We start from the raw sequence: 21456 nt of genomic DNA on the forward strand, positions 1-21456 counted from the left end.
GATGTGAGTGTCTATATATGGTGAGGCGTGCGTATGGGACTTGCCCTACGTACACACACACAATCCCTTCTACCTCTCTCTCTCAGTCCCTTTCTTGAAAATCTCACGCACACACACACACACACACACACACACACACACACAGTCCCTCCCTACACACACACAGTTCCTTCCTACCCCCACACACACACCCACACAGTTCCTCCCTACACTAGAGCCAGGTGCCACTAGAGCCGTGCATGGGCAGGAAGGCAGGGAAATGGCTGGGGGTGGGGCAGGGCTGGGCTCCTGCCTCCTGCTGCCCGCTCCCCCTGGGTTCTACTGCCTGTGTCTCTTGTTATCTTTGACAGGTAGCTAGGAGCAGATAAATATTTTCTAAATTTTGTAGGGGTTTCTCAGGCTGGATAAAATGGATCTGGCCCATGGGCCATATTTTGCCCACCCCTGCCTTATGAAGTCCTGTCTAGCCTTACTTTGTAATGATGCTATGATTGCACTCTATACTACACCTGCCCCTACTGCAGGGGAGACATGGCTTACAGACACAAACATTGCTGAAAAAAGGTTCAAAATTGGCCTCTCCTAAGAGAGTACCCAGGAATCTTGCCTGCTTCCACGTAGGAGGACTGGGAAGGAAGAAGCAATAAGGAGGCATTTAGGGACTTTGAAATCTGTTTGTTTTGTTTCCATCTCAAAGACTAAGGCTTTGAGTCCATTTAGGACAGAAGGAAAAAGAAACTCGCTAAAAGAACTAACAATAGAGGCTCGTTGTGGCACTTGTACAGGGGAATGAGGGACGACAGTAGGGATCAAGTGTGATGTTTAATACCGTACCTTTACAAAAAGTTCAGAATTTGTTGGTAATCTAATTTCATTGCCATTTTGCTTGTCATTTATTTTAAAGTGAAATTTTGGGGGGACAGTCTGCCTTCTACTTTGTGTATGCAGAGACCAGCCCTGAGAACTAAATGCTGAAGAGGGCCTCTAGATGACACTATAACAGAAATACTAAATAATATCAATGGAACACTGGTCAGTAAGAACTCATTAGGTTTCAAAATCATATTTTTTTTCTATATTATACACACATACCAATTACGCTTTACTGCGAATAAGCATATTGCTCAAAATATTATAGGTTATATAAAAAACTGTCAATCTAAAGTGATCATAAATCACAATGCAGACTTCAAAAATAATGTGACTGGATTAAAATTATGAAATTAAAAATAATAAATGGAGTTCTATTTCTTTGTCTTCCAGTTCCTAAGTCTTTAAGGGGCACTTATATCAAGAAGGACACAGACAAGCTTGAGACAGTCCAAAGAAGAGCCATGCGTATGATCAGAGGAAAAGAAGGCTGAGCTTACTGCTACGCTAGCGGGGTACATCAAGGGCTCAGTGAGACTGCTACACTAGCGGGGTACATCAAGGGCTCAGTGAGCAACTGTTCACCAGGGCACCCAAGGGGAAAACCAGGAGTAATGGCCACAAACTCCTAGAAGATCAATTCGGGCTCAACATTAGGAAATATTTCTTCATAGTCAGGATGTCCAGACTGTGGAATAAGCTCCCTCCAGAGGTGGTGCAATTACCTAACCTGGAAATCGTCAAAAGGATACTAGACAGTCACCTTGCTGGGGTCACCTGACCCTCAGTTATCTTTCCTGTTGGACCTGATGATCTTCCAAGGTCTCTTCCACCCTTACAATCTATGAATCTATGAAACTGACCTGGTCTAGTCCACTGGTACACAGCTTTCCTGGTCCTGTCCAAAGCCGTGTGTTAGCAAAACCGTGCAGGAAAGCTGTGTGTTAGCAGGGCCAGGCCCGTTCAGCATGTACAGAGCCCAGGTCACACACTGCTGCATTGCCACTGGCTGTGCTTACAGCCAGGCCACAGCCTTGATGGCTGCTGCTGCAGGTGCTGCAGGGGGTGGGTGCGGGGCAGGCATGTGGCAGCTCCTGCTTGAGACCCTCTGTAAACCCACCCACAGACCGCACAATCCCCCCCACAACTTTCCACACCCCCCAGGACACCCCCCAACACTCCTCACAGCCCCCTACATCCTCCTGCCACTCTTCACACACCCACACCCACAAACCCCCAACACTCATGTTCCTACTTACCCATGACTGTGCCCAGTTCCTGAACCTTGTCACACTTCTGCTTGCCCCAGCATGCTAAGGGTTCATACCCCATGTGCTGGGACAGCAGAGGCACCATAGAGACACTCTGGCCAGAAACTAAATTGTGTCTCTGGAGGACCCCCTCCCAGATTACCTCAGGGCATGGTCCCTGACCTGCCTCGCTCTTTTTCCCCCATTTTTTATTTTGATACCTGGATTTCCAGGTATCAAATTTTGAGCCAGTGCTCAAAAACATTTTTTGTTCCCCGAGTGCCTCTAGACATGTCTTAAACTGCTTTGAGATGCAGCAAAAGGCACGTGCGGGCTTGTCTAGACACGTCCTAAGAGGGTATCTAGCTTGACCTATTTAAAGATATATTATGGCCCCATGGATTTCACAGATCCAAATACATATATGGCAATGTGTTTCCTTTTAGCAAAGTATTTTTTTTTTAAATCTACATGGAACTTGGATGATGATTGTAGCAGGAGGGCACCCTACGGTCACCGTGCTCTCCCCTAGTGCCTACCTTGTCCAGTTTGTCTACAAAGCACCCTTAATTCTCACCCGCCACATCTTTGATGTCCAATGTATATTGTAGGGAGGCTGCCTCTGTCTCCCAGGACAAGGTTTTCCTCCTGTACATTAGCCCTGTTTCGCTAATGGGTGTTCCTCTGCACCCCAGCCTTATAGGCTATGTATGGCTCCAACCACCCCTTTACCACATCCCAAGCCTTGCTGATGTACCAGATGTTCTTTGGTCTTACTCCTGTCACTTGGGCTCTCCACAGCTGCTTCTCACTGCCCCCTCTCTGAGCTGAATTTAAGTGAGGAAGAATCAGCACATAGGTAAATTGAAGGTCAGAAGTTCCCAGAGAAGCCACTTCAAATTGATTCTTTCCACAAGATGCTCATAAATTATACAAGATGAAAAGCCAGGCACATAACTAAGACAGTGGGCATCTATAATGGGGAAAGATATGTGGCCCTGAGAAAGGTGTCAGAAAAGCAGATATCTGTTATCAGTATGATAAGAAAGAAGAGTGACTTGATGCTTACAAGGAACTTTTAAAATGGTTTCAAGCAAACCTAAAAGCTCATGGGCAGGACTGTGACTCAAGATGAGACACAAGCTAACCACTCATTTTTAGCCCAAATCTTGCAGTTTTACCTTCCAATCTTCTCTTCCCAAGACATGTAAAAAATGACATCTCCTTATGGGATAATGAAATTGATGGTGACTGACTCTGTCTAAAGAGGTAGCATCATCAAGAGGTAGTACTATGTTCTGTAAGAGGCTATGAAGAACAAGTACCATGCAAAGCTGAGTTGAAGAGTGCATCTTTTCTAGGACAGTATATTGCCACATACACACATCCCACATTGCAGTCACCAGTGACAAGACGTGATTTTGAAATGCTTCCCCATTCAGCCTGTCCACTAGGTGTGGCTCCTTCAGGCTTCTATTTATTTTACCTCTAGTAAAATAATGTTATTGCAACAGAGTAGTAGTTTCTGGATATGCAGCACAAGGACTTCTACAATATGGGCATAGCCAACATGCAGCTGTGTTGGACCAAATATACTGATATCGGGGGACTACATTCAAACATAAAATGGTATTTCTCTCTGTGTAAGGGAAGAAACTTTCTGAATGCTCCTCATACCATATGTTACTGTAGTCAAATGAACAGCAGGGGTCTATGACAATATTATATGGTGCAGCTTCAGGTATTATTGTCTCGCCTGCTCTTACCTGACAAGAACAGACAAGACTGCCCTCAATTGGGTTCATCTGTTTTTCCTCGTATTATCTCACAGAATAATGTTTGCCAATAATTTTCTGCTAAGAATTTTTGTAATGGAATACTATTCAGTTTAATGCTGCCAACCCATTGTTTCAAATGTATATATGAATTCTGGATGGGGGGCGGAGGCACTCCAATACTCCGTGTGGCGAATACACCAAGCTCTATATTACCATTTCCTCTAGCTTGGGTAGTAAGGATGAGAGTCTTTTTTAAAGTTTAGACATGAATGAGAACAAAGTCTTTCAATATTGAGCCAGGAAAAAACTAAGACCTGTATTAAACTGCAAGATTCAATTAGAGATTTTGACTAAGGTTATAGTCAAGTTGGGCACAAGCATGAAATGAATGTAAGGGAGATGTCCATCATTTTTGTTAGTAAGGTTTATGACTTGAGGATCTAGTTAAATTCCTTTTATGTCTGGTCTCCGAGTTTAAATTTTTTCTTCTGAATACAGTCGAGGTTTTTGTCATTTTAAGGTTGCCTGCAATGTGCTTCACCTTAATCTACTAGGAAACTTAGAATTAGTCCAGAAAAAAGTAGCTTGCCTATTATTTGCAGTATTTTACTGTAAATGTAACCACAACACCTTTGCTCCAAATTCTGCCATGGCTGTCTATCACATGTGGATGAATTTTAATATGCTGGTTTTGTTTTAAATGGTCAGGGACGTATCTAAATGCTTGACTGTCTGTGGTCCTACACAATTATGCCACAATTCCAACTGGTGAAAGTTTATTAGAGGGAACTGTGAACAGGTGCTCTCTGAGCCTAGGGGTTCACTCTGAGCAGGTCTAAAAAACTCAGTTTCAATGTTCTTGGCATGCAAAACCCGTATCTTGAAGGGCTGAGCTGGGAGGGAGTGGGATGTTTAACTCAGTCTGAGACAGGGGAATATTATAGTACTACATATTTTTGCTAGCTATTACTTTTTCCTTCCAGCAGATTTATTGACATTGCATGCTTTTTTTCTTACAATGCATTGGATTCTTTTGGTAGGTATTGGCTTGGGACAGGCATTTAAAAAAACCAAGCATCTATTTAAATAAAAATAAATATATACTTTTATTATATATCTGAATATTTGGGGAGGTTTGGAGAACAATGAACAATTCAGTTCTTTTTTTTTCTTACCTGAGAAGAATATGTGTGACCATCTGATCCACAAACAGGATTGGTATAAACTACTGGACACTGCTTGCAGTTTGATGAAATGGGACCACCCCTCCATTGTTTATGGCCTAAACCAGCCTCTTTCATACTGTAAGTAAACAAAAAGCATGAATCTGATAAGCAATGATAGTAAAAAAAAAGATAGAAAAAAGAAAAAAAATACAAAACCAGGTTTTTTTTAGCATTTGTAAAAAAAGAAAATCCTCATATTTTCATTTATTATTTCTCTACATATTGAAGTAGTAGTCCATAAGTTTCTAGTGGTTATCAACATATATTTTATACACTCTCTTTTTCAGCTGTGTTACATTGTGCCCCAGTGATTTCTGAGTACTTCCATGATATTTAAAATGCTGACTGCCATTTAGTAAATAAGACATAATTAAGACAGAAGATACGGTGACTGTTATTGTGCTAGTGAGGAAAAATCGTTTGAAAAGAAGGGGAAAAATGGAGCTATTATCAATACTTGTGTTTAAGACTTGCCAAAGCTATATTTGACATTCTGAAGTAGAATCATTAAAGGACACACAGAATGCTATGTACTTTCATGGTCCTTTTTTGTTTCTTTTTTCTGCTTCTGCCCCTTGTAATCCAGATTCACCAGTTGTCTCTGTATGAAGAACTCAAAAACAGCTGGTATACATACAAATACATCTACATATGTATACCATCTCTAAGCTCTATAGACCAATATATAGAAAATAAGCTAAAATATACCATCTTAAATGCAAAACTTACAGTTGCTGTTAAAGTTAATGATCTATAACAACTAAATTTATTTATTTATGAATTTAGATTCCAATTTTGTGAATCGGGGACATGGTTCATTCAGTTGTAAAATCCCCTTGTATATTCTTATCTTTTTACACAAATAAAGATACTAAAATAATCAGTAATGACTTCTGTTATTTGTCTACTTAAAATCTTAATGAGGAACAAAAGAAAAATGCAATAGATTTGGAATGCATTCTCAATCCATTGAGACACATCGACAATTGAGTCTCCAAATGCATCTTCTGAAAAAGTCTGTAGGATTACAGTTGCTTGAATGGGCTCCCAACTTCGTGTAATTCCATTGCTTGGTTCTCAAAGGGTTTCATTTGGAGATGAACCAAATGGCTCTGCAGGTAATCGGTGAAGCACAGTTTAAGAATCACTTATCTAGACTGATAAATTGAAATTAAATTATAGGAAACACGCTTGTACAAGCATCTTTCAATTTGTTTGTGGAAAAGGAAAAAGCACAATACACATATGCCTGATGCTGAATTACCAGATTTGGGTCAAAGGATATTGACCTTGTTCTGTTGCTAGCCCTAGCTATGTTAAGGCCTCGTGTAAAGATGTAAAATTGCAGGCAAGCAGTATGCCGGAAGTCATTTTTAAACTCGAAGCAACTACAATGTAAATCTTGCAGTATTGCAAATGCTGTATCAGCAGGATGTTTTAATCAAGCAACCTGCCAAGTTAAGGAAATGGAAAAGTTTATAAGTTAGGTTAAGCAGGAAAGCCTCAAGATAACGTAGCTTACAAATGTTAATAGTAGTGATTGGTGATACCAAATGTACTAGATACAGTTGTGCTATAATAAATAAGTATAGCTTTGTTAAGTTTCTAAGGTAAGTTGTAAAAAAGCAATTTTGTCAGAAGTCAGCCATAAAATAAAGAGACAAGAGATTTTTCCTTTCCAAAAACTGCAATTTTCACAGGGACATAAGCCCTAAATAATTGACATCTCCAGGGCCATGTAAGAAGTGAATTAGTCCAGTTTCCAAAGTTTTACTAAAACATGGAAGTTTAATGAACCAGAGTATATTTATTTGTGTTAACCTCATAAAGATGGGTATACAGAGTAGATGGAAAACTGGAGAATTTGAAAGACCTGCTGCCAATCTGTATGCTGTACTCCTTCTCCTTTCTGAATTACCCCAGGCAGTATAGCTTCCAGGATTCAAGTTTCATTGGCAGACATTGATAAACATCAATTTCACCTGATACTCTCAAAGTGACAGAAAAGAAAAAATATTTCCATTGGTAATCACTGAAATGTACATAAAAGGAGATAAAAAATAAATTCAGAACAGAAATAGGGAAATCTGGGTCAGGGAGTAGTGTATGTGCATGCACACATGCATGCAGCAGCTACTGCAGAAACTGGGGGCTGTGCTGGTAAGGTTGTGCCTCAGGAGCAAAGACGGGGGGAGTTGAAGGGGCAGAGCTGGTAGCAGCAATAAGCCCAGTGCTGCCAGCTACTCACTCTGCCCAGGTCCCAGCTGGGGCAGAAGCCAAAATCCTGCAGAGCCTGGGACAGCCCCTGCCTGATCAAGACAGGGGCCAAAATCCTGCAAAGCCCAGGCAAGACCCTGTGTAATAGAGGCAGCGGCCAAACTCCCACAGAGGCTGTGCCAGGCTCTGCAGGAATTTCACGTCTACTCCATCTGGGTCCTGGGCAGAGCAAGAGGTCAACAGCACTGGGGTCGAGGGCACTACCAGGCCTGCCCCTGCAACTCTCCCTTCCCAGCACAGGCTTACTGGAATGGCCCCCAGCTCCTGCAGCAACTGTTGTGCATGCATGCATGCACGCTAAATTGATAACCCCTCACCCCCCTGCTAATTTCACAGAGTCCTGAAGAGTTCAATTAATAAAATCAAAGTAAATGCTTAAAAATAAGCATTGATTTTAGCTGTCAAAATAAATAAGTAATAAAATTCCACCAAGCATAGGTATAGGTGAGAATCTAGATGCTGCTGTCCTGGTTACCGGGGCAAGTACTGGAATAAGTGTATTTCTAGTGCTTTTAGAATGTAAAATAGTAGTTCTCAACTTGTGGGACATGTGCAGCCCAATCTGCACGCTGATGCAGCCCTTGTGACATCCTGTTAAATGGATACACTGGAAGTAAGTTGTGTGGGTGCAGCCCACATAACACACTGAGATCTGTAAATGTGACCCACACTGGCAAATAGGTTGAGAACCACTGATGGAAACAATACAAGGTCAGGCTGTAGACATATTATTTGCTTCTTGCCAGTAGCCCACCAATCCGTAAAATAAGAAATGGCTGCTTAACATGTCTGGAGTAAAAGGGGACATTAAAGTAAGTAGAAACATAATTTACATGCATATTTGTACTTACAAATATTTCGTGTATTTACATTATGAAGTAATACAAGTAAAAGGCGTTTTAATTTAAATGGAAATTGGGTCCACTTAGGGATGCCAGAGTCAACAGCAGCTTAAATCGGCAGCAGCATTTGTGTTCATGCAAGATAAACTTGCCCAGGAAACTGGTAGTGCTAACTTCGCAAACAGTAATATGGGCATAAACTTTTAGATGCATGGTTCCAAAATCAACAAAATACTTACAAACTTATTTAAATTTCTTTACTGAACTGATGGCATAAATCTGTAAATATGCCTTGGTTTTGACTGTCTTGACTAAAACATTCCTGGAATTCTCTTCTGACTATTGAGTGATTCAGAACACAGTTCATAACACTGTGAATTTCTCTGCATAGAGACCAGTGTTATTTGAAAAGTATGTAAAATACCAATGATTTCATTTTACCTGTAACCAAGACAAATTTGAATCAGTTATTGATGAATACCTAGTACACTACTGTACTGTGACAGCTACTTCCCCTCCTTTAACTTTTCTTAACGTTCTAAGTTTTCACATGTGCACCAGGCTATGATCATGTATCTCACTAGTCTTATCCCTTTGTCCATAAAATATAGAATGTTTTCAGATTCTACCCTAGACTGACTTTATTCACTGAGTTTGCAAGCCCATACACTCAACATAATGGTATTTCTTTGTCTGAATGTCATGCAATAACTTAAATGCTGCATCTCATCAATCCCACTGTTTGAAGGAAAAGTTTTAGGCATCAATAGGCAGAACCTTCTTGAACTTGGTGGAAGTCAGAAAACTAAAGAGAAATGAGGAGACACAGAAGCCAGGGGTATGGAGGATGGAGAAGGAAGATATTTCAAGTCATTTGGTAAGTAAACCCAGCAGCTTCAGTCAGAGCTCTATATATCAAAGACAAGACTGATGTTCTGTTTACCATCTTCCACCATAACAGTACCCACCATAATGGCTTTGCCCATCCTCACACTTGATTTTAAATGCCCTGAATGACCTCTCTCTAAGACAAATATAAAATAGATTTTAAATTGCTTGGTCAAAGATGGTGAATGGGAAACAAGCAGAACTCTTGGAACTTGGAGTGAGGAAAGAAGAACACAGAGCCTTTTCATGGGGGACTTTGACATAGGTGGAATGGTGGGGCACAGAGAACACCTCAGATAGGAATGAGAATGAGGAATCCTAGTTTGGGAAGGAGGAGGTGGAAGGTACAGACAGTTTCCAAAAGGGGAGAGAATAAGGAGCCACAATGTAGGGGAAATGGGAGAATGGAGGGGACAAGGTCCCTTTATGAAGAGAAATCAGGATGGGGAGGATCAGTAGAACTCCTGGCAGAGGGAGAGATTGGGAGAAAACAGAATGGAGGACACAGAGAGAGGTCCTGATTTATGGTGAAAGAAGAAATGTACAGGGACACAAGAAGCCTCTAGTAAAGGGGAAGTGGGATGAAATGGGATAGGGACCAAATCGAGGTCCTGGCATGAAGGGAAAGGGGTCCAGGGTCTCTACAACAGAAAATGATAGGAGGTTGATAACCAGGAAGATTATGGAGAAGAGAGGAAAGAAATTTGTCTACAGGGGTTTCAAGTATGCACAAACCTATCACAGTTATGGGAGAAATGCAGAAAAAAACTGTTTTTATATATATCAAACATATATACACATATAATAAAGATATAAAACACACATCTATATACACAACACATATACTCGTATACATGCATAAAATAACATCATATATAACAACAAAAAACAAATTATTCTATACAGTATATAATTCTTATATAATAAAGGGCTTAGTCCATCTGTCTGTCCTTAACACACTTGGAGCACTCTGGTTAGTGAAACAACCAATCAGAGTGTGGGGCACTGCCATGATGGCAGGGACAGAGGCCAGTGGCACTGGCCTTGACCCCCTCACGCCCCGCTCCATCCTTGTTATCATGGCAATGCTCCATTGCCTCTGAGGAACAGGGCTGGGGGGGGCGGGGAGGGTGAAGCCAGCAACACTGAAGGTGGTGGTGGCACAGGTTGCTGGCAGAGGGCGATGAAGGGGAAAGACTTCCTCCCCCCGACCTGCTCCTGGGATTTGGAGGTGGCACGTGATGGTGGGTGGTGGCTATCCGTCCCTGCCCCACCTCTCTGTCATTCTTGATGAGCAATGCGCTCATTCTATATATACTTTATATTATATAGATGTATTCTATATTATCTATATTAGATAATATTCTGCATTATATATGTACGTGTGTGTGTGTGTGTGTGTGTGTGTGTGTGTGTGTGTAATACAGAATACATTTTTCAATGAGAATCAGTGCATACAGAAAGAAGAAAAGGCTGGGTTGTCCAGTGGTTAGGGCACTAGTTTGAGACTTGAAGGTACGGAATACCTGTGTTACCATAGTAAGTCACTTGCTCTCGATATGTATCAGTTCCTAATCTGGAAAACGAGGGCAACACCACTTTTCTATCAGAGGGATGTTGTAAGGATAAATACCATTAAAAAGAAATGTGGTCCTTAGGTGTTAAGCTGATGGGAGAAAATTATCTCAGCTATATATGGGAGATCCTAACAGTACAGTGATATTTGAAATATATTTTAGAATGCTGATATCTATCCAATATCTAATCTGTTTGGTTGGCTTTTGGACATATCAACACCAAGAATTAAACAAAAATAAAATACGCTGTGTCTTACTGAAGTTCTGGAACAGCTAAGTATGCAAACATTTTTAATTATGTAACAATGGTTTCCATCCTTACACTTATTAATATGAACTTGTAAACAACTATTATTTAATGCAACTACGTGAATTGTCTTTTAACTGTTTTCAGGGTTCTGAAATGTACGTAGCTTTCCCATATTGAATGAGAATATGCACAAGCCCTTGACACATGACAAGTTAAAACAACATAGTATCATACAAAACAGATATAAATATTGCCACATGACTATGACAGCATGTACTGACACAGAGAATTAATTTCCTTACTTGGAAATTCCGTATTATGAATGTAAAGCAGTATCCCCTCCTCAAGAAACACGTTCTAAATAAAACATCTAGCTATAGCAACAATTATTAATTAGCATGGTAGGGGGAAAAGTCAGCACATATAATGGATTAGTATACACTTTACCAAAATTTATCTTCAGAATATCCTTAATAGATACAGAAGGGGGAAATCTAGAACGACTATCCTGTGCACAAACTTAAGTTGTTACTCTGCGACTGCACTGCTGCAACCATAGTTCTTTCTTGTTTCATGTCTTCCCTACTCTATTGCCACCCCCTCATGGTGTGATGTAAAACAAAGATTGCAAGTTCTCCAAGGCACTGCCCATATCTTTTTATGTCTTCTTTGAAGTACCTAGTAGACCCTTGGGAGCTAAAATAGCTGTTATTATGATGCTGCAAAATACAAAACTCCATCTCAGCTCTTGTAGACCAATATCATTGCTAAAAGAAGTAAAATTAAGTATATAGACAAACGCATCATGGGATGCATTTTTAACTTAATTTTGCTGGCAACATTTATGATTGCATCAATTTGCACAAAATTGTGCATCTGTGTGTAGACTAACTGCACATATAACTGGATAGTTAGGCATATAATTAGACAGCTTGCTGAATTACCCAATCATGCAAATACCTGTTTGCATGCATAAATGTATGCACAGTGATTTCACCTATAAACACTGCAGGTACAATTCAAGTAGCTCACAACAATCAGATTGGTATCAGCCAATATGGCTATATACTAAAAGAGTTTGAAACTCTACTCAGCAAATAATATATATATAAAATAAAAAAAAATACACTGGTCTGCACAACAAAGATGGACAACATGTTTGATTGCAAAGGAACAAATACTTGAAAATTCTTGACTTAAATATCAGCAAAAGGAAAGTTTCTGAAAGAAAATGGGACTGATTATATGGTTGCTATATGGACCTCAAATATGATTTGAGGGACACTACACATTTTTTCTCCCATGTGACTACTGTTGCACTTCACTTACAAAGAAATTTCAACTTACTAGTCTTTAAAGACTGTCTGATTGTGTCAGCCAGCATGGAATTTCAGGGACTTCTAGATGGCAGCATTATTCACAATTATTGCAAAACAAGTCTTTTGGTATTCCTTGGAAGTGACAAAATCAAGTAAAGCAATTCTGCTATGATATCTGTAGTTACACTGCACTGACCTGTCTGTATATTGGGTACCCTAAGAAAAGTAGATGATCTGGCAAGGAATGGATAATCCACCAAATTCAGGCTATATAATTAAACCCACATGAGTTGTTGAAAAACAATTCTTTAGAAAAAAATCACATCAGATTCAAGCACTTAACATCCTGAATTCCCATAGTGCAGGCAAAAAGGGTCTACCAATGGATCCACAGAGTTTGAATCCTGTATAAGCATGCATTTATGTCTTAAAATGTAAAGTTCCCAAGAAGTCAAGTTTGGAAATTATACAAAAGCTATAATTCGTCAGAATCACTAAACATTGTGTACTCCGTACCTGCCACATATTAATGGTCAGGTTTGTATGGAGAGGGAGAATATTGTATGTTGATATGAACTGAAAAAGGAAAATGAGGAGATAAAAGAAAAGTTCTTGAAGAACTAGGTATTCAAATATCCACCACATTCTTTTACCTATGTGAAGCATTAACGCTGCCTGTCTAAACTATGTGGCTAAATGCTCTTTTGATTACAATGGTTAAAGTTCTACTAACTCCCATGGAATTTACCCAAACACATTAGCACAGAATCATACCTGTGGTGTTTGTAGAGAAAAGTCAAGGGGCTTTTTAAACTGCAACTTACAAAGTTTATGGAGAATTTAGAGCAAGATGTATATTAAGCAAATAAAAACATTGTAAGATTTTTGCCCCTCTTCCACAAGTGAAATCTTCTCTGTCTCAGAATGGTTGCAGAAGGGACAAAATCCTGCTAAGGCACTGTTTTTGGCTTTGAGATATGTCTGAGAAATTAGGTGTGAAGAGACGACCTGGCTAAAAATAGACAACCACTTAATCACTGGTTGATTGCCCTGAGTTTTGACTCCCATCAAAACAGGCCTGGGCAATCATTTACACATGCAACTTGAATGACAATTATGTCAAATTAGCCTTCATTGTCCTGGGGCAAGGTGTAAATTTGAATATTTCACAGGTACCTGAAGTGGGACAATGAGTGTGTGTTCCCCTGAAAGATCCCAGGATAAAATTATTTGTCCTGGGGTAAACTGGTTTTCTGTTTTTAGCTTCTGATGTCCCTATGTAGCAGCAGCCAGGCTCTTTAGGGAAATGGGGCAGTATGGCTAGTTTGAGAGCTAAAGGGAAACCTATAGGCAGCAATGGAGTGGGCTGACCACTGGGAAAGTTCAGACCTAGTCCTACAGCGTTTTATACCAACACCAAACAAGTCTCCCATTGGGCATGATCTTGTTAGAGAACGGTGGGTCAAGCTAAACAGGCTGAGATATGAATACAGATGCTTCACGATAACATGTCACAAGATGAACGCCTTGCCCTATGTGAATGCAACACAGCACAGTGCTTACATTGAAACCTGAAATCTTTACAAATGCTCATATAGGGCAGATGGAATCCGCACATGAAGCCATAATACCTGACAGTAGACATGTTTATAAGGGAGACTATTGTGCAATGGTTTCTGTGCATTTATTTAGTACTTGCTTATACACATACTAAATAAATGCGCTGTAACTGGAGTTACTGCAATAGTGGCATCAGTGAACACCTTTTAAGTGACACTACTGCAGAGTAGTGTAATACTACAGTGGAGTAGCATCTCAGCACTGTTATTGACACACAATACTACTGCTACTGTCTTGTATAGATACATCGAGTGGTTCATAGATTTTGAAACTGATATCTGAAGTCATAAGAAAGAAAAAAGGATGAATGAGCCATTACAGGTGCACCACTATATCAATCTATATCATATCAGCATCAATATAAGGAAAATTGACAGTATCAGCAATTGGCATTTTTTGGCTGATGTCACCGATAATGTAGTTGATAAATGCCCTGTCCATGCACGCAGCTGCAGTGCAGCACACAGGCAGCCAGAAGCACAGCCTGGCAACTTGGAAAGCAGTCAAGCTTGACTGGTAAGTCTGTTGTGATGGAAGGAGCAGGGGTGGAGGGGCATGGGGGGGCAGATTGAGGCCCCTGCAGTGAGGAAGCCAGTGGGGCTGGGGCAGGTGATGCACAGTCAGGGCGGGGTGTGGGATGGAGCTGCAAGAGGCTTGTCTGGGGGACAAGGTAGAGTTGGGGGTGGCTTCCAGCGCTGCACGCATCCCTGGAGGGCATGTGCTCCAGGATCTGTGATCAGAGTGAGGGCAGGCTGCGGGCTGGGGCAGCCTGGTAGAGTCCCCTCACTGGGAAGAGCCCAATGTCACCCCAGCCCCAGCCCACAGGAGCAGCCTGCACTTGTCCTTGCATGCAAATCTGGGGGGACACTCCCCCCATGCCCTCCCAGGGTGCTTCTAGTGGTAGAAGCTACCACCCCCTCCCTGAGCCCCACCAGATGAGACACTCACAGCTCTGTCCCATGCCTCACTCCTGCTTTGCAGTGCCTGCCCTGCCCCATGCCGGCTCCCTCCCTGCCCCCCCAGATGAGCCACTTGTGGCTCTGTCCAATACCCCACCCTGACTTTGCAGCACCTGCCCCATGCCCACTCCCTCCCTCACCATGGGGGCCTTGATCTGCTTCCCCATGTCCCTTTCCTCCCCTTTTTCCCTTCCCCCACAACAGACTTACCAGCCAGACCCTGCTCTCCAAGCTGCCCAGCTGCATATCAGCATCATATCAGTATCAGCCAATATGGCTTGTAAAAATATGACCATCGGTATCAGTCTGAAAAATCTCTATTGATGCATCCCTATGAGCCATAAAACTTTAACCAAAGACCATAAGCTCCAGCACTGTGGAAGCAGACAGAAGCACAGCTGCCTGCTGTAACTGAGAACACTTCCTGAAAAGTGTTCTAAGTTACAACTATCTCCTGGAACAAACAGAAATTTACTGTTGGTTTTAAGGAGGTGGGGGTGGAATCTACCTGCTGGTGTCCCATAGCAATGGCCCCTGCTAGGCTGCAAAGTTTTCAGAATGAGAGGTGGGAAAGGGACCAGAGGGAGTTCATTTTAGGGGTTACCCAGCTGGCTCTGGGGAGTGGGGTGGGTGAACTGCAGCCCTCCACCTCAGGGGCAAGGAGCTCCAATACAACTGCCCCACCCTCCAGCAGGAGCTGAACCCCCATCCCCAGACCAAATTCCCTCTGCCCTCTTTGACTCTTCCCGTTCTGAAAACAGCAACAGGCTGACAGGCAGCACAGGCAGAAGTTACAGAAGACACTATGCTTTGAAACATCTTCACCTGACTCCTCATGCAATGAAGTTGCCTGCAGCCATGCGCTTCTGTTTGTTCATGGCTCTAAACTGCTTTCTGTGGCCAGATCAGACAAAAATTGTCATGTCTGTCTGCACCCTGTAAATCAAATAACTCTCACAGAAGGTCAGACAGATCACTGAGTAAAGCCCATTAACTTTGGTTTGTTGTAAAGGAATACTGTTTTAATATGAATGGCAATGTAATACACCAATAACTACCAAATTCAGCAAACTTTTTTAAGAAATCAGATATTTTAAAACTATTTTGAGTAAAACTTCTTAAACTTCCTTGGCTTAATATGTTAGAATTAGGGGAACTAACCTTATTAAAAATACTTTTTTAATGGGATAGGAAAATAAAGAATACACTGCAACTTTCCTTATCGAAACTTACATAGTCTGTGGAAGAGGTACCTACCTTTCTGTTCAAATTTATCTTGGCTCTGTAGTTTTCACTTGTGCTAATGAGCTTTCAGTCTATGGCACTTGACTATGGTTTCTATTTCCATACGCAAGACAATAGGTTGGATTTGCCTAAGTTCCCCCCCCGACACACACACACACACACACACACACACACACACACACACACACTAAACATTACATCCAAGATCCTCAAAAGCATTTAGCTCCTAATTCCCATTAAAGCCAACAAAAACCTAAACAGGCATCTAAATAACTTAAGAGAATCCAGACCTATCTTCAGGAAATCAGAGAGGCAAATTGCTTCATTTCAAAATTACTTCCTTTCTCCCCTCCTATTGCTGCAAGCATATGCACTAAACACAAGCCCCCTGGCAGATGTCACACTTAAGATGCAATCAGTCTCTTAATTGTGTCTTAAAAAGTAACTCAGCCACACATTCAGGAAATTAATGGCACTGCAAAAGGGAAACCAGCCCCCTCAAAATTATATTAAAATGTGCAACATTTTTGTGGTCATAGAATCATAGAAAGTTAGGGTTGGAAGGGACTTCAGGAGGTCATTTAGTCCAACCTTTGGCTCAAAGCAGGACCATCCCCAACCTCCAAGGATGGAGAGTCCACAACCTCTCTGGGTAACCTATTCCAGTGGTTTACCATACTATTAGTGAGAAAATTCTTTCTAATATCTAACCTAAACAACCCATGCTAAAATTTAAGACCATTGCTCCTTGTTCTGTCATCTGCCACCACTGAGAACGCCATCCTCTTTCAAGCCCCCCTTCAGGTAGTTGAAATCTGCTATTAAATCCCCCCTCGGCCTTCTCTTCTCTAGACTAAAACCCAGTTCCCTCAGCCTCTCTGCATAAGTCATGTGCCTCAGCCCCCTCACCATTTTTGTTCTCTGCTGGATTCTTTCCAATTTGTCCACATTCTTTCTGTAGTGGGGGGGCCAAAACTGAACACAGAACTCCAGATGTGGCTTCATTAGTGCTGACTAGAGGGAAATAATCACTTTCTTTGACCTGCCAGCAACACTCCTACCAATGCAGCCAAGGATGCCATTAGCCTTCTTGGTAACAAGGGCACACTGTTGGCTCATATTCAGCTTATTGTCCACTGTAACCTACAGGGACCTTTTTTACAGAGCTGCTGTCCAGCCAGTCTGCCCCCATCCTGTATTGGTACGTGGGATTGTTCCGTCCTAAGTGCAGAATTTTGTACATATAATTGTTGAACCTCATGAGATTTCTTTTGGCCCAATCCTGCAATTTATCAAGGTCAGTCTGAATCCTAGTTCTACCCACCAGCATATCTACTATTCCCCACACCTTGGTATTGCCTGCAAATTTGCTAAGGGTGCACTCTATGCAATCTTCCAGGTGATCAATGAAGATATTGAACAAAACTGGCCCCAGGACCAATCCCTGGGGCACTCCACTTGATACTTGCTCCCAACTAGACATCAGGCCATTGATTACATGCATATGGCAGCCAGGCAGCATGGACAACAGGTTCCACAGCTCCCTCCAGGTAAGTTTATGGGGGAGGGGAGGGCAGACTAAGTCCCCTGTGATGAGGGAGAGATGGAAGCAGGGAGTGGGGCAGGGCTAGGGGCACTGCCCAGCTGGGCCAGTGCATGCAGGGCCTGGCTGGGAGAGCAGGATGAAGCCTCAGGCAACTTGTCCAGGGGATAGTGGGGGTGTGCAGGGTGGGAACTGGTACTGTGTGCACTCCAAGGTAGGGAGGCATGGGGGGCCACATGTGCCCCAAATTTGTGTGTGGAGCAAGGTTGGATGCAGGACGTCCGGGGAAGGCTCAGGGTTCCCTGCCCTGCTGCCCTTCCCCCCCCCCAGGCCTCTGCAGCCCAGCAGGCAGAACTTGGCACAGGAGAGCAGAGTGGGGCAGAAAAGCTCAGTGCCACTGCTGGGATCCCCACACTGGCTGTGCTTCCATGGTGAGGAGTCTCCTGCCAACTTGGCAGCCCCGCTGGTGCATCTTGCCATGGTGCCACGGCCGTTGCGGGGCTCCAGGCCGGAGCACTGAACCTCCCCACCCTCCCATGCTGGGTCTCACACTGGGCTGTAGAGGCCCCCCGGAGGGGGGTAGCAGGGTGGGCAGCCCCAAGTCTGCAGCAGGCAGCCTGCATCCCCCCTCCCCACCATGGATGCCACTCCAGCTGTACCACTCATGGGGGAAAGGGCATTGATCTTGTCTGCATCGTTTTGGACTCACAAAAAAAAATTCTAATGTTTAAATCGGGTCATGCTGAGGAAAAGGTTAGAAAGCACTGCACTAGATATTCAATTAACTTTCCTCCTGATATACAATTAACTTTTCCATGATACACAATTTAACTTTCCTCCTGAAAACTTAGCACATAGTGAACTCTCAATCTATCCTGAGCTCATAAAAGGCACCAAGCTGTTTTCATGTACAGCATCATTTCATTTCCTCCTATGTAGTATGAACTAGTTTTCTGAAATCATCTCCAGTGCACTGAATAGCAATGATGTGTTTGTAGGAAGGATCCTGAGGATTATGCTAACTGATTCCCCAATGTGTCTCATATTTACATATAATAATTTATATACTATCACTTTCCATTCAAAATTTCATTTTTCCCCACTGCTTACAGCATTTTTTTTTAAATCTGGCAAAAAGAAACCAGTAGGGCCAGAGAGGTATCTTTTGTCTCCCTAAATTCTATTCATATTAGGTTGAAATTTAAAGTTTGAAGAATTATTTCCCTTTTTTTCTCTAACACTACTTTTTTCCAGCAAGATAAAATAATAACCAAGCATGATCTTGTCTCTGTCACCGGTTCCTTGCATGGACTCATATAAATCTTTGATTCAGTATATTTATTTGTGAAATGAAAGTTACTATACAATACTTTTTTGCACAGGAGGTGTAGATATAAATTAATGCATGAGGGACTTCGATACTCTTATGATGAATTCCTTGGCTAACTAGCTGATCTACATCTACATTGGCTAGTAATCACAAGATAATCTGAATAATGAACGATAATCACAATGAACAACTGCCATAATATCCAAGTACTAAATGAGACAAAATGTGGTCAAATATAGTATGTAATTATATAGCTAAATACCACATCATAGTATACATGACCGAAGGAGAATTAAAACTGCTCAAAAAAATCATTCTGACCATAGCTTTCAGTTGCTTGATTGGGTATGTATATAACATTGCCTGATGTAGTTTGTAAATGCAATTTATAAAGATGACTCCATATAAGCAGGGAATAAATTGTGATAAAGTGGAGTGTACAGGTTTTGCTAGTATGTATTTTGGATATCTACATTCTTGATGAGGGGCACATATAAAGAGATTAACTATAGCAGATTAAATATTTTTTAAATAGATTAATTTTATTCTTGAAAAATATTAAATGCACTAACAGTGTAAAATAACATTCAGCTGATGTAATCTGAAGGAGACTTATGTGGAGAGAAGATGGCAGGAGATCCTAGACATCAGCCACTACTAGATAACACTCATCTGGTTTGTTGTAAAGGAAAAAAAGTTTGTTCTTGTATCTCTATGAGTCTCAGAAACATAGAAGATTCCTTATGATTTTCCATGTCAGAAAGCAGAAGGATAAATAGCACCCAATCACCCCAACCTTCCTTGCAATTTGGTGGGGAAATGTTACAGATAAATTTCTAAAGGAATGCTCCTAAATAGATTTTAAAAGTATTATAAGTAAGCAAACAAGCAAGAACACAATCCTTTTATTCACCCCTCAAAAAACCCATACTGAATATTGTCACCCAGTAAACAACAGAATGTTTCATATAAATTCCTATTTAAAAAAAAATGCATTTCAATGGAAGCTAAATTGACCACTCTCATATAAATTCCTACATTGTTCCACTGCTGACAGGGGCAGAACAGCATATAAACAGGCTAGGAAATAATGAAGTATTACTTTTCAAGTAGAAAAATTGGAAATAACAGACAAATGTAAATACAGTAACAGCCACCCAAGAGCCAGGTAGTTTACCAAAGGGGTTAATTTTACTAAGATATTACTGAAGAAAACAAATAGATTCAAAGTGTATTAAGAATACAGTCCATAAACACTATGCCAAACTACAGGAAAAGCTGTGGCTCAGTCTCTATGGACACCTCTTTAAAATGATTCAAAATGATTTAATTTGATGGCATATCACAAGGATCATAATCATTGCCTGTTCAGATAATAGCTTTCTGAGTCAGACCCCATGAGATTTACCTTAGCCGTGGTTGATGGGTATCTGCAAACTTATAAAATAAATCTAGCCAAATGGAGAAATGTGGATTGGGGAGGGAAGAAGGTGGAAGGGAAGGACAGGAAAGGAGTGATGCTCTAACATAAGAAAAGTGATATAAGGTTGATATAAAAGTAAAACTTCAGTAAGAAAGCCTCTGTATATCAAATTCATTATTGAAGTCACTAACACTAGATAATTGGCAGTATATAGGTATATAGATGCGTGCAAACATGGTGCATACACCCACACACGCACACGCGCAAACACACACACACACACACACACACACACAGACAGCCACCGCCTTACATTTTCCATCTGCAGAAAAATCTATGGGAGAGGCCTCTCAAGGAAAATTTCCCCAAATCATTTAATCAAAGAGAAAGGGTTTGTGAAAAAGGCCAGCCCCATATGGAAAAGGCCACGTCCTGCTTCCAAAACTGACAAATCCTCACAGAACAATATGAACCCACAGAGTCTAAGGTACCCAAAACCTTCTGATCCCCCAAGCTGTGTGCCTGGGAAAAATTAATCTACGTTTTTTTTTTCGCCTAATTTGTGAAGGTAGGCCATCCTGCCTACTACTTTCTCAGGTCTCTCAGTCTCCACCCATTTTCCAGGACAGACTTGAAACCATGCAAGAGAGCTCTGGAGACACCTGGGGAGAGCTAAGAGACAGTGTCACAGACGGTCCCCCAGTCCAATTCAAACAGAAGGGGGATCACAAAGGTGATTCTCCTTACACAGACCTAGGAGAACGACCTATTTTACTATTACTTAATATTACACATTTTAAATCCATTTATACAGATAAGCTAACAACTTACATTCACCACACTGAGAACAGGTTTAAACGTTGAACTAATTTACAAATGTAAGGTAAATCCCTTAGACTACATGTTAGTCACCAAAGTAGATCCTCCAGCACACAGAGGAAAACAAGAGATCATTACAATTCAAGTTAGGTTTCTTGGGTTTGTTTGTTTGTTTTTAATATTTCATGGGGAAACAAAAAAAAAAATCACATAACAAAACCAAAATTTAAAAAAAACTTC

At 41.4% G+C, this 21456-nt stretch overlaps 1 protein-coding gene across 3 annotated transcripts in view; it reads right to left on the reverse strand.

The window, feature by feature from the left end:
* Positions 1 to 21456, reverse strand: part of SPOCK3 (SPARC/osteonectin, cwcv and kazal like domains proteoglycan 3) — a 337202-nt gene that overhangs the window by 174013 nt on the left and 141733 nt on the right. For 2 of the 3 annotated variants that reach the window (XM_019534588.1, XM_019534590.1), the window contains exon 3: positions 5074 to 5200. In XM_019534588.1, coding sequence (XP_019390133.1) covers positions 5074 to 5200 — 127 coding nt within the window. Of the gene's footprint in view, positions 1 to 5073; positions 5201 to 8482; positions 9681 to 21456 lie in introns of those variants that run through there. The other variant, XM_019534589.1, reaches the window with a different exon arrangement.

The sequence above is a fragment of the Crocodylus porosus genome, unplaced genomic scaffold (assembly GCF_001723895.1).
Source record: "Crocodylus porosus isolate Cpor-Errol unplaced genomic scaffold, CroPor_comp1, whole genome shotgun sequence".
Taxonomy (NCBI): domain Eukaryota; kingdom Metazoa; phylum Chordata; order Crocodylia; family Crocodylidae; genus Crocodylus; species Crocodylus porosus.